Source organism: Lacerta agilis, chromosome 4 (assembly GCF_009819535.1).
Source record: "Lacerta agilis isolate rLacAgi1 chromosome 4, rLacAgi1.pri, whole genome shotgun sequence".
In the NCBI taxonomy this organism is placed as follows: Eukaryota; Metazoa; Chordata; class Lepidosauria; order Squamata; family Lacertidae; genus Lacerta; species Lacerta agilis.
The window spans coordinates 72865573-72878676 of NC_046315.1; the positions used below are offsets into that span (position 1 = coordinate 72865573).

The following is a 13104-nucleotide window of genomic DNA, read 5'->3' on the forward strand; positions in this document are numbered from 1 at the left end:
ACACTTTGGCTTACTGTGACATGCGAGCCAGGATAATGAACAAAAAAAAAAACTTAAAACAACTTGAGGACCTTATATATCCTGAGCGAGTGTGAAATACCGACAGACAACTTTGAATTATTCTGCTAATCAGCCATATCCTGCAAGGAAGTTAAACTCTCTTCTTCTGCAAGGGAGAAAATTCTGCAAGTCAACCTTCTCTCTTCTTCTGCAAGGGAGTTATGCTTGATAACCTCGCTGGCCTTTGCAACAGCATGAGGCAAATGGGATAAGCACCGTATGCCAACTATCTGTCATGGTCTGGGTCCACCCACTGCCCAGAATGAACTGGAGCACATACCTGCCAACAGACCAAGTCCCCATTTAGCCCAGAACTCCATCATGTACTCCCCCAGGGGGTTCAGGTTTGTAATTTCAGAACCTTGGAAGCTGTCTGTCCTGCCTGTTTACTGCCTGGGATTTGAAATTGTTCCCTTAAAATGTTCCCTCTTTCCACAACCAAGGGTCGCTCTGGGTCACACTTGCTCCTCTTGCTCTGAAAAGCCCCTTGATGTTGACATCCCTCTGTTACTTAATCTATGTTAGCCTTGACAAAGCCAAGCTGGGCCCGATTTAGCCCTTTCAATTAGGCATGGTGACCGTTCTTACACTTCAGGCTCCCTCCTGGTATCAGTCCCAAGCAGGCATCCCTTTTCAGTTAGCTGTAGATTTCCTGGGGAGCTGTCGGAACGTACAAAATCTATTTGGGCTGCAGAAGAGCTAAAGCAAGGCTGGAGGTTGGAGTGGGAAACAAGCATTCAGCCCGTAGCCCAACTTCCCCATAAACTGATTTGATAGGTGCTCAGGAGACGAAGCCAGAAGGTGGCATTCCAGGTATGTTGCTAGAATTTGTATAGTCTTGGTGTGTGAGGGAAAAATAAAAGTAAGAGTTGTTCGACAGTGGAATGGACTCCCTTGGGAGGTTGTGGACTCTCCTTCCTTGGAGGTTTTTAAGCAGAGCTTGGGTGGCCTCCCGTCATGGATGCTTTCATTGCGTGGACAGGAGGAGTCCCCCAAACCCTAGGCGACCCCCGAGTGGAATAAAGACACAAGACAACATGTTATGGGATGAAAATTGGGGGGAGGCATTGGGTGTTTATCCTTCCCAGTCCCCAGCCGGGGATCTGGGAAACGTCAGGATTATCTAGCATGTGTGGGGATTGGGCTAGCTCTGGAGAACGTGTGTTCAAGCAGGGAGCCCTCCCCTCCCCCGTTTTGCCGCCACTGGTGGGGAGAACAATGACAACTTCTTGACGCATGGACAATGCCTCCCCCCAATAACCCTTTAACGGGGAACCCTGTTATCGCCGCCACACTGCGGGCGTAGTGTCAGTGCCCCACACCCCACACCCCATTTAGGAAGATGACTAAATATTCCGCCCAAGGCTGAAACCGCCTAAGTTGTGACGAATTGCAACGGGAAAGCCGAAACCTGCCAGTGCAAGGAAATTCCTTTCTGGCCCTTCAACAGTGGCCTTGGCATAGCCGCGCCTGCATGCCTGTGTGCCTGTGGGGAAAATGTTAACCTGCAAAGTAAGCGTTAATTGAGGGAGTGGAGGGTGGGAGCAGCTCTGGAGCCAGATGCTGCTTCTCAGGTAAGCTACACACTCTATTGTGAGGGCTGGGTAGTCCCCTCATTTTCAGAAGTGATTTCTTTAGTGAACTTCTTGGGAATTTTTCCAATCACAACTGTTGATTTGGACACAAAAATGGTTCCTACTATATGACTTGCATGTGACACTTCTTTGTTAATGTGTTTCTGTATTTTAAAAATTTACAAATCGCCTCATTTCAGCAAGAGCGCTTTCTGCAAACCACCTGGTCTCTCTTCTGATTAACTTTCTCCAATAACATTTTAATTGTGCATTTCCAGACACCTGCTGATTTTACCTCACTTGTCAGGTTCTGGTATCACTATTACTCACCTAGGCAAAGTCAACAATTTCCAGGTACTTTCTTCCTCTTGCACTTGTGAGAAAGAAATCTTTTCCCACATATGCCTTTCCCACAAACATCTCTGTCCTCAGTCATTTGCAAAGTTCATTGTTGTTTATATAGACTTATTTATTGTCAATTCATTTTCAGTGAATTCTGAATAAAAGTACCGCAAGCAGAGTGCTCTTTCTTCCAAAAGCAACTTGCTCATCAGAGGAAGACTGTGAGGTCTCGGACAGAGCAGTAAGGAACAATGAATGCTACAGAAGAGGCTGAAGCTTTGAAAATGTTATTTCTGGATCAGCATGCATTTCTAATACCAAAGGTAAAAGTATTGTCTGCAAAATTTAATACTTGCTAGGACCTTGAAACTTTCAAATTGTAAATTGAAACTTGTGTAGAATCAAATTCTTGTATAGCATCAAATTCCTGTGTAGAATAAAAAATGTCTTTAAATGGCAAGGCAAAACTTACAGTTACAGGGATCAACACAGCATAAAGAAACACAGCAACTTCAAATATTGTTAATGTCACTTGAATGTTTTTATAAGAAAATGAGAAGAACTGTGAGTCTATGTATGGTACCCGGGGCACAAGTGGGATACAGCAATAATTTAAAATTAACTTGCTTAAAACACCTATGTCCTATTTTTATTTCTGCACTTCAAATGGACTTGAACTGTATTATAATCTTTTTTGTGTTTCAAAAGCATTTCATTCCTTTTAGAACATTTGTAAGTATAAACCATTTTGAATTCTTTCCTTGTGTACTCCCTCACTCCTTTTTGGATCCAGATTATGTCTACAGCCTCTGATCTTGGTGTATTTGATCTGCTGATGGAGTCCAAGGAACCGTTGACTTCAGTGACTATTGCCGAACGTCTGGGTACCAGTCCCTTTGGGATGGAGAGGCTGCTGGACGCCTGTGTTGGCTACAAGTACCTGAGAGTGGAGACAAAGGACAACCAAAGTATTTATTCTTTATTTGGAAATTTAACCAACAGTATAAAGTCCAAATACCATTTAAGATCATTTTTTTTTAAATTAATTTTCTTTTCTATCATTACAAACATCTCCTATTAATAACAGAGATATTACACATCATCACCTCCTCTCTCCCGGACTTCCCTCAGCTTCCATTTCTGGTTTGTTGCCTCCTTATTATATACCGTTGTTTTATACAATCTACTTTATCATTCCTTCATCACATTAATTGTTCTTTATCAATAAAAATGTGAATGTTTATTTAAATCCTGCCATCGAGTCAATGTTCTTTGTTTTTTTTCTGCAAATGTAATGTAAAAGGTTCCCACTCTTTTTCAAAGTCACTGTTGTCCTTTTCTTGTAGTCTATCCGTTAAATTTGCCAATTCTGCATAGTTCATCATTTTTTCTTGCCATTGTTCTTTTGTTGGAATCTCTGCAGTCTTCCAGTTTTGTGCTATCAATATTCTTGCCTCCATAGTAGCATACATAAATAATGTCCTCTTCTCTTTCGGCAGATCTTGACCTAAAATACCCAACAGGAAGGCTTCTGGTTGCTTAACAAATGCTATTTTAAACATTTTTTCAGTTCATTGTATATCATTTCCCAAAATATATTTTTACATTCTTACAGTCCCACCACATATGGTAAAAAGTACCTTCAGCCTTACACCTCCAACACTCCTTCTGTTCATTTTTATACATTTTTGCTAATTTGACTGGCGAAACACACAATGTATACATCATCTTCATATAATTCTCTTTCGACAATATACAGTCCGTAAATTTCAAATTTACTTTCCACAGTTTTATCCAGTCTTCGAACTGTATATTGTGACCTATATCTTGTGCCCATTATAGCATTACCGACTTTATTCTTCATCTTTAGTTTCCCATTCCAAAAGACTATTATATGCCTTTTTTAATGATTTGGAGTTTTCTTCTATCACCTCCTTTTGGAATTTGGAAACTGTATATGAAAATCCTCTCTTGTTGTTCTCTTTAAAAATAGCTGTCAGATCTGCCTGGCGGTTGCACACGAGTAACCAAGCATGAGTCCCAACTGTCTTTTCACAGTTTATTGGTGCTCCTAGGTATGTAAAACCTTCTATTGTGTTGGACTGTGTTCCCTCCCCCTACCTGGCCAATCCCCCTGGCGACAACTCCCCCAGGCGGGATTGGGCGGCTGACTGTGTAGGCAGAGACCACAGGTATCCAGCCTGGGAAGGTGAAGCCAGCCCGAATTACTAGGAGCTGCTCTGGGATGCTGGCACCCCATTTGATGTGGGGAACGGTCATTACAGTGTAGAGAAATAGAAAAACATGACCGTCCTAGTCACTAGCAGAATCCCAGAGTGCCGGTTTTTGGCTGTGACCCCAACAAAGGAATTTCGGCATCCCCAGGTGCCTCCTCCCCTGTCTCCTTTTGACCCCCCCCTGTGTAACTGGGGCGACGGAAGTAGCGTGCTCTCCTCTAAACGAATGTTGTGGGAGGCGCTTTGGCTCTCATCAACATCCTCAAGCTGCTGCCTCTCTGGACTGCTGGTTCCCTTCCCTTCCCCACTAGAGGAGTAGTCGCTTTGCCCGCTGGGAGATGTATCGCTGCTGAGGAGGTGTCAGGGCTCTCTGTACATCAGCGAGACTCTCGCGGGGGCGGGGGCAGTTCCCTGACAGTATCCTTAGCTGTCTATGGTGCAACCAACTTTGAAGAAATTCTTTTATTTCTTCATATTCTTTCAATTTTAATTTCATTTCTTATTCTACCAATAACTCTCTATATGTTGGCCATTCTCCCTTTCTTTCCAGAGTTTTAAGTGATAATGCCTCAATAGGTGATAACCACCAAGGTGTCTTATGTTCTCATAGTTCTTTATATTTATCCCATACTTTGAACAGTGATTTCCTTATTATATAGTATGGTTATGGAATATTTTATGTATTTTTGCTTTTCCATACCATAGATATGCATGACATCCGAACCTGTTATCATGTCCTCCAAGATCTGTTATTTCCTCTTTGTCTAACTTGATCCAATCCCAGATCCATGTTAGGGATGCAGCTTCATAATACAGTTTTAAATCTGGAAGTGAGAATCCACCTCTTTCTTTCACGTCTGTAAGTATCTTATTTTTTATCCTTGGCCTTTTCCCATTCCAGATAAATCTTGAGAGCTCTCTTTGTGATTCTTTGAAGCATGCATTCCCTGTTATTATTGGAATTGTTTGGAAGCACATTCATTTTTATTGCTGCTATTCTTCCCAGTAAAGAGAGGTTAATCCTATTCCATATTTCCAAATTTCTTTTAAGTTCATGCCAATTTTTTTAATGGTTGTCTTTATTTATATTTTTTGCTTTTTGTAATGAATTCTTGGGTCTTTGGACCGTAATAAATATTGTTGTTGTTGTTGTTGTTGTTGTTGTTGTTGTTGTTGTTGTTGTTGTTGTTGTTGGCTGTTATCCATATACCCAAATACTTTACCTTTTTATATGTTTCCATTCCAATCATTTCTGTTATTTCTTTTCTTTTAAGTTATTTAATGTTTTTTAATAACAGCTTGGTCTTACTTTTATTTAATTTAAATCCTGCCACTTGTCCAAACTCTTGTATTATATTCATTACCTTTGGGAGAGAACTTTTCGTTTCTTTTACAGTGATTACCAAATCATCTGCAACTTGTGCTCACTTTTCTTTACTTTTATTCCTAATTTTTCTTTATCTTATCTCACTCTTCTTGCCAGTACTTCCAGTACCAGAATGAATAACAGTGGTGACAATGGACATCCTTGTCTTGTTCTCTTTTGTATATAACCTTTGTTTGTTACCACCCGATTTGCAATTATTTTTGCTTTCTGTTCTGAATAAACAGTCTGTATCCCCCATTAAAGTTTATTCCAAATCCCATTTCCTTCATCACCGTCTTCATGAAGTCCCATGAAACATTATCAAATGCTTTCTTTGCATCTATAAACATCAGCGCTGCTTTCTTCTCGTTTCTCACTTACAGGTATTCTAAAATATTTAATACATTCCTGATATTATCTTTAATTTGTCTACCTGGAAGAAAGCCAGAATGATCATAATGAATAAGATATTTTTAGAAAAAAAATCAATCTATTTGCCAAAACCATCCGCATGATGTGGGTGGGGGGGTTTGACAAAAAAATCTGCACCAGGTACCACTTGGGCTTGCTATGCCTCTGTCCATGCTATTTCCTCATTGATTAACATAGAATACTGTGATTGTAATAATTTTATTGCCAGTTTTGTTGTTTCTTTATTTGGTGTTTTTATTAATTCCTTTTCTTTCTCTGCTGATTCATTTAAGATTCCTTCTTTCTTTTCTCTCTTACTTTCTTTTTGATTTAATTTTGTTGAATAAACAGGCCTCTCATGACCGCCTTACTAGAGTCCCAGACTGTTTGGAGTTTGGTTCCATTATTCAATTTTTGTTCAAAATATTCTCTTACTATCTTTTTTGTCTTTTCTAAGAAGACTATATCATCCAAAATTTCTTCATTCAGACACCACCTGAAGGTGGACTGACTGTCTTTTTGAATCTCCATGACTATAGAGTTATGATCTGACAGTGTTCTGGGAGCTATTTCAATTTTTTTAATTAATTAAAAGAATTTAAAAAGCAATTTAAACCATCAAGCCAGCAACTGAACAGAGTAGCATCCAAATAAGCCTAGGGAAACATCTGAGGTTTTAGGAGACATTTGAAACACATAGAACTTCCCATATCTTTCTTTGGGGAGCATTCCAGAAGGCAGGTGCTATAACCAGAAAGCGGTTTTTTTCCAGTAGGGTTGCAGGTGACACTCCTTCCATGATTGTAAAGGGTGATTTGTCCCATAGTAGGAGAGATGGTCTGTTAGATGTGCTGGTCCCTAGTTGTTTATAAATGTCAGTGAGAAAGCTCATTAGCAAATAGGCAACTAGTGCAGGTCACTAAGCACCAGTGCAGCTCAGGACATACAGAGTCTGTCCTCCTGACTTATATGTTACAGTGGAACAAAGTTGCCTGCTGTTCATAGATTTCTAATAGTTCGCTACAGGTGTCAGAATGGCCACTCCTAGTGGTAGCTTTGCACCCTGATGTTCTTTCCATACTTTCCATACTTTTCCATACTTTTCATACTTTCATACTTTTCCATACTTTCCATACTTTTCTCTGGAAGAGAAGCTGGAGAGTTGCAGTCTTGGTGTTGCACTTTGTTACAATGAGGGCAGCATGCTGTGGAATCATAGAAATGTGTCTTCTGCCTCATTATCCTTGTTTCAAGCATTTTGTCCCTGCAGAATTGGGGAGGGAAAGGGGCTTTGCACAGAGGTGTGAAAACATTAATCTTTTGTCCCCTTCATTTTAAGCGCTTTATGGAAATACCAACCTTGCCAATCTTTACCTTGGTAAAAGAAGCCCAAAGACTCAGTATTATACCTTGAAGTTCAATGCTGAATTTACCTATACAAGAGCACAGCACCTGACTGATACTGTGAGGTGAGGAGGCTGATAAAACGGGTAATAAAATGGTAAAACTCACAGACGTTACAAATAAACAAACCTGTGTTGGTTAGACACAGCTTTGACAACACATGTAATTGTATGAGTAGTGCACTTGGTTTAGTTGTTTTGTTGAAGAGTCTGAATTTTAATTCTGTAGTTATGATGCTCATTTTTTCTTAAATTAAAACAAATATTCTGTTTCAGGGAAGGAAAGGCTCAGACATATAGATTATATGACAGTTCTACAAACAATTTCTATGAGGCTATGTACAGGTACAGAAAATTTGTATTTTTCTAGATCTTCTTTCTTTTTAAAAATGGGCAAAACTTTCCCTTTGCAATTTGCGGGAAACCTATTGCTAACTTGTATTCACCTTTCCAGTATTTTTCTATCCAATGTTGCTTTCTCCCCTCTCTGATAGTTATCTCTAATGATATTGGGAGATCCCTTACTACATGCCAGACTTGGGTTCCTGGTTTGTTTGTTTGTTTGTTTGTTGTTTGTTTTGTTTAAGCATGATGTCTAAAATTGGATTCCTTGCTACCAGGTCTTACATTACACAAACTACATAGGAGGCAACTCCTGGGGGATGTGGGAGCTTCAACCCCCACAATAAAATGCTTGAGTGGGCAGCCCCCCCCCCCAAGTTGATGGACATTCCCATTCAAATGATGTGTATGGACTGCATCATGTGATCAGTTATCATGTGATCACTCTATAGTTTATTCAAGTTGGCACCCTAACAGACTAGTTGTGAAGACCCTGCCTTGTTTGCCTCCACTATTTTCCGATGTTGAAGCAGAACTGCTTCCAGTCATAACAAATAGCCTTTTCTGAGTCTTATCACTGCTTCAGTGCAGTTTTCCACAATCCAGAGGTCAATGTGTGCTCAGACATGTCAACAGACATCCCCACTTGCTCATTATGAGGGAACTCTGTACAGGCATTAGAGGCCCTGTGCTATTTAACAATTCCTGGAGTTGGAATATTGTGATAGTTGGAGAAATAGTTGAGAAAGAAGGATTGAAACATGTGGACAGGGGCTACTGATGAAATTAAGCTGCCAAGAAGCAGCATTTGCCATGGCCAAAATTATCCTTGGGCAAAAACCAATCACTAAAACAACGGAGTTAAGGAAAAATGTGTAAAGAGAATGTTAAGTTATTTATTGCAATTGAAAACATAGCAAAAATAGTAGTGCAATATGGGATTGATATATAATTAATATAATATAATATAATAATGTAGCATAATAAAATAAAATGATTAATATAATATAATATAAAAATATATCACTTGAAAAATGATGAGAAGTCGGTCCACTTCAACCCTTCCTTTTGTATGGGGTCCTGGATCAATGCTTAATTATTCCTCAGGATGACTTGTAATATAGGCTTCTGCCCATCAATTAATACACCCAAACCCCTCCATGTGAAACATTATTAAAATCAGTGCCTCCACTGAGCATGTATAGGAGCAGGTTTGAAGAGGGGTGCTTCCTCCTCCTCCTCCTCCTCCTCCTCCTCCTCCTCCTCCTCCTCCTCCTTGTGGTCATATATTAGAATCCACAGCCTGTGGAATTGTTACATTTTTAATAACACATTCGGCCACCGATGGAAACATAGATATGCAATGTTTATCCAGATGGAATTCAGATGCAAGAGTTTGGGCATACTAAACAGTCCTTAATCAAGTTCTTAGCAATGTCATGCCACACACAGCAGAGTTAGAGGAAGTCTTATTTGTCCAATTCACTGGGACAGATGTGATCACAAGGGAAATGAATTTTGTCAAAGTTAATTAAAAAAAATCCCTGAGGTTTTGAAATACTGGTGAGATGCACAGCTACAGTAAATAATGTATTATTATTATTATTGTTGTTGTTGTTGTTGTTGTTGTTATTCATATTCATATTCATATTCATATTCATATTCATATTCATATTTAAATCTGTGTATGGGTTATGGATACCTCCCATCATGATCTGCCTACTGGTATCAATGGGGAAAAGGATGAGGCCGAAAAAAGGAAAGGAAATCCACACACAACTAAAAAGTAACAGCATTATGTGGAATACAGCTCCTGTTTAGAACCATCCTCTGTTCAAAGATATTCCTTCTGTTCACTGACAATGCTATTTTGAATTACTAGAACAGAGAGTGGCTTGCGAGAATTCATGGAGTTTATGCGTGAGATGTGGAGCCTGTGTGGTCGAGTTGTGTTGAATGCATTTGATCTCTCTCCTTTCCCACTCGTTTGTGATGTGGGAGGTAAGTACTATAAATTCTCACATGTCTTCCTATGCTGGCACTCTGAAATGATAAGGCTGCTGTTGTAGAACAGGAAACATCGCTCCATCCCATTTTGCCCTGAGCTGTAACACTGTATATTATGGTGGGGAGAAGGGCTATAGATGACTTGAGTTCGTGAATTGTGAATTAGTTCCAGCTCACATACAACATCAAGGATGTAATAAAACATAATAGGGATACATTTGAATTTGCAGTTAGGTATAACAGAGACAATACAAAAATAGCAACAGTTTAAAAATATATAAATTAAAACTTAGTCACTAAAATATAACCTAAAATTATCATTTAAGGCCTTAATCATTATGATAGCACAGCTTGTTCCCTAAGTTTTATGGCAATCGCTCAGAATTTGGCTACCCTTAATGTGATCTCAGGGTTCCTTGTCCTCTACCAGGGATTTTAGACATTGAAGTTTGGATTCATTTGGAGATTTTTGCATAGCAGGGCTAATAAATACAAAGCTTGAGTTCAAATTACCAAAGTCTCAATTAGGTCCACTGAAAAGAATTGTGTTGGCCTTAGTTCTGGCCACTCCTTCCTGGCACACTCTCATATTCCTCTGGACTGTATTCTCATTACTCCTGCTAAACAGGAAAGAGTTGCAGCACAATGTTTTGCTTTGTATTGTACAAGTAGAATATTGTTCTTTCACCCCCTAATAACCCATGACCCAAGCTCTGAACTATCAGATTTGTGTCCGTTCCCCCTGTGCTATGGCCCCACCCCCAGAATGCGTGCCATGCCCCTTCGGACGGTGCACCCCACCCCCAGAACGCACGCCAGCCCTGCCCCCGCCTGCTTCCCACCCCCGGTGCCAGAGCCACTGCCTCAGAACTGTAAAAGTGGCTCATATTTACCCCTGAAAGAAATGACTGGACAACCACGTGTCTGGTGCGCTATCTTAGAAATTTGCGCAGGAATTTTTGAAAAAAGCTTTGATATGCACAACATGTTCATTTTTTCCCTTTGTTTCTCCTCTTAAGGAAGCAGTGGTGCCCTCGCAAAGGAATATATTTCATTGTATCCAAATTCTACAGTGACCATTTTAGACCTACCTGAAGTAGTGGAAACAGGAAAGAAGCATTATGGCTCCTCAGAAGAACACAGAATTACTTTTCATGGATGTAAAATGTTGCTTTATTCTACATATATTAGATCATTTTCTTCCACCAACAGACAAGACAGCCATGCACTAAGCAGGAATCGAGAATCAGTGAACTTTCAGTTATGGATGGACTACAATTTCCATCATCCCTGACCATGCTGACTGGAGTTGATGGGAGCACATACGTAGTTGAACTATAGAACTCACTCCCACAGGAGGCCGTGAAGCCCACCAGATTGGGTGGTTTCTAAAGGGAATTAGGCAAATTGTTAGAGATAAGTCTATGAATGGCTACTAGCTGTCATGGTTATACCCTGCCTCCATGATCAGGGACAGTATCCTGAATAGTAGCTACTTGAAACCACAGGAGGAGGAGAGGAGAGGAGAGTGTGCATGTAATCAGGTCCTGGTTAGGGCTGCTGGGCTAGAAGGGCCATGGGCCTGATCCAGCAGAGCTCTTCTTATCCTACGTTTTCCTTCTTCGCAGTAGAAGCACCAGGAGACAGCAGTGCTCATCTTATAGCTGCAAATTGGAGAAAGATAAAATTAAGTATTCTCTCTGTCAGAATAATAATTATTTCACCAGATGGCTACTTGATTTATTTCAGGTGATTTTTTTAAAGATCCAATTCCAGAAGCTGACCTGTATATATTGGCTAGAACCCTGCACGTCTTTACAGATGAGAAGTGTGTGCAACTGCTAACCAGACTGCACAAAGCCTGCAAGCCTGGTAGGTGCATGGTGTCATAGGTGTTTCCTGTGGGAACTGATTCTCATTCCAAGCCACTTGGATTTCCCGATGGCCCCTTCCCCTTATGTCCGTGTGCCACTCTGGCTCAGCTGCGTTCCTTTTTTTCTTGAGCTTCTGATTTCAGGACATTTGGGCAAAGTAACATGCTGCTTTGTAATATGTAATGGTGTAATATGTATTGATACATCTTTCATGTCCTTTTCTGAAACAGGTGGCGGAGTTCTAGTAGTGGAAATAGTTCTCAATGAAGACAGAACGGGGCCATTGGAAGCTCACATATACGGTTTGGTTATGCTGCTTTGTACTCAAGGGAAAGAACGGACCCTGTCAGAGTACAATGCGTTCTTCAATGCTGCTGGCTTTAAGGAGATTCAGCAAAAGAAAACAGGCCACTTTGACGCCATTTTAGGAAGAAAATAGCATTGACCAAGAACATTCTGTGAGCGTCGTGACTGAACGGATATATTTTAGCCCGATTCTTTGCAGCCATAACTGAACATGCTTAATCACTTTACTTTTTCTTTTCTTTTCCAAATCCTCCCCATGTGGAAATATCTCCTCCACCCCCCCTGCTTATCATTATGGTTGAATACTAAGAGAAGCTAGAATAATAATAAAGCTTGTTACATGTTAACCACCGTTGTAATAGTAGTAGTTATTACCTTCATTTCCCTGCTTGCCTTTTTTTTTCTAGGAGCAGATGAGCCAAACCAGGAAAGAGAAAGAGGTTGTATCCCATATTAACTCAAGATTTTTTTGGAAAAAGAACCTGCTGGAAACAATGAGAGCTAATGTAGCCCTTTTTTGGCAGACCTTTTCCATTAACCTTGGGGTTCGCATTGCACCACGAGGTGAGGGAGAAAAAGGGGTCAATAACGACACCGAAGAAATGAGATAGAGAAAGAATTTATATTCTGACACCCTAGTACAGCAGAAGGCATCCGTGTGATAATTCACACCGTAATACAACAGGAGAAAAAATACATACAGCTTTTATACCCTTTCAGAGTCCCTCTCCCCTAATTCAGCGTCATGAATTTGTGCACGTCACACCATTAGTAACATCAAAGCAAAAAGGTACTCCAGCCAGGCCATCTATCAATGACTGATCTTGTCTCTGGGTAAGACAGCCCTGAGTTCATTATTGGGTGAAAGTGAAAGCTTTTCACTCTTAAGATATGGGTCAGTCTGCCCTTTGGCTGGCTCTTATAATTAAAGCTTTTCACTCTTATCCCAAACTTTGGGTCAGCTAGCTCTTGGTGCCTCTTTGGCAAGACCATCCAACAAAAAATCTCCTTCACATCTCTTGCCAGCAATTTTTGTACCTTCCACGGGAAGGGGCTTTCTGACCTACAGCTTTCCATTGATTAATGATATGCCAACAAACAAAGGTATGCACTAAGAACATGTTTCTCAAAAGGAGCTTACAGAGAAAGCTAATTTTTTATACCAATAACATAGAAATATAA

The 13104-nt window shown here is 40.3% G+C and overlaps 1 protein-coding gene across 1 annotated transcript; it reads left to right on the forward strand.

The window, feature by feature from the left end:
• Window positions 1-651: 651 nt before the first annotated feature.
• Window positions 652-12269, forward strand: LOC117045980 (acetylserotonin O-methyltransferase-like). Its single transcript, XM_033147611.1, has 9 exons — window positions 652-873; window positions 2125-2299; window positions 2770-2944; window positions 7330-7459; window positions 7670-7738; window positions 9618-9736; window positions 10762-10902; window positions 11492-11614; window positions 11847-12269. Exons 2-9 carry the CDS (start codon window positions 2228-2230, stop codon window positions 12053-12055), a joined length of 1038 nt encoding a protein of 345 aa, XP_033003502.1. The 5' UTR covers window positions 652-873; window positions 2125-2227; the 3' UTR covers window positions 12056-12269.
• Window positions 12270-13104: the final 835 nt, after the last annotated feature.

What these genes read in the sequence shown, in the direction of transcription:
- LOC117045980 (XM_033147611.1), top strand. Translation starts at nt 2,228, where the DNA reads ATGAATGCTACAGAAGAGGCTGAAGCTTTGAAAATGTTATTTCTGGAT. An exon ending in CAGAATTACTTTTCATGGAT is followed by an intron (nt 10,903 to 11,491) that starts GTAAAATGTTGC and finishes GATTTATTTCAG; the next exon opens with GTGATTTTTTTAAAGATCCA. An exon ending in GCACAAAGCCTGCAAGCCTG is followed by an intron (nt 11,615 to 11,846) that starts GTAGGTGCATGG and finishes TTTCTGAAACAG; the next exon opens with GTGGCGGAGTTCTAGTAGTG.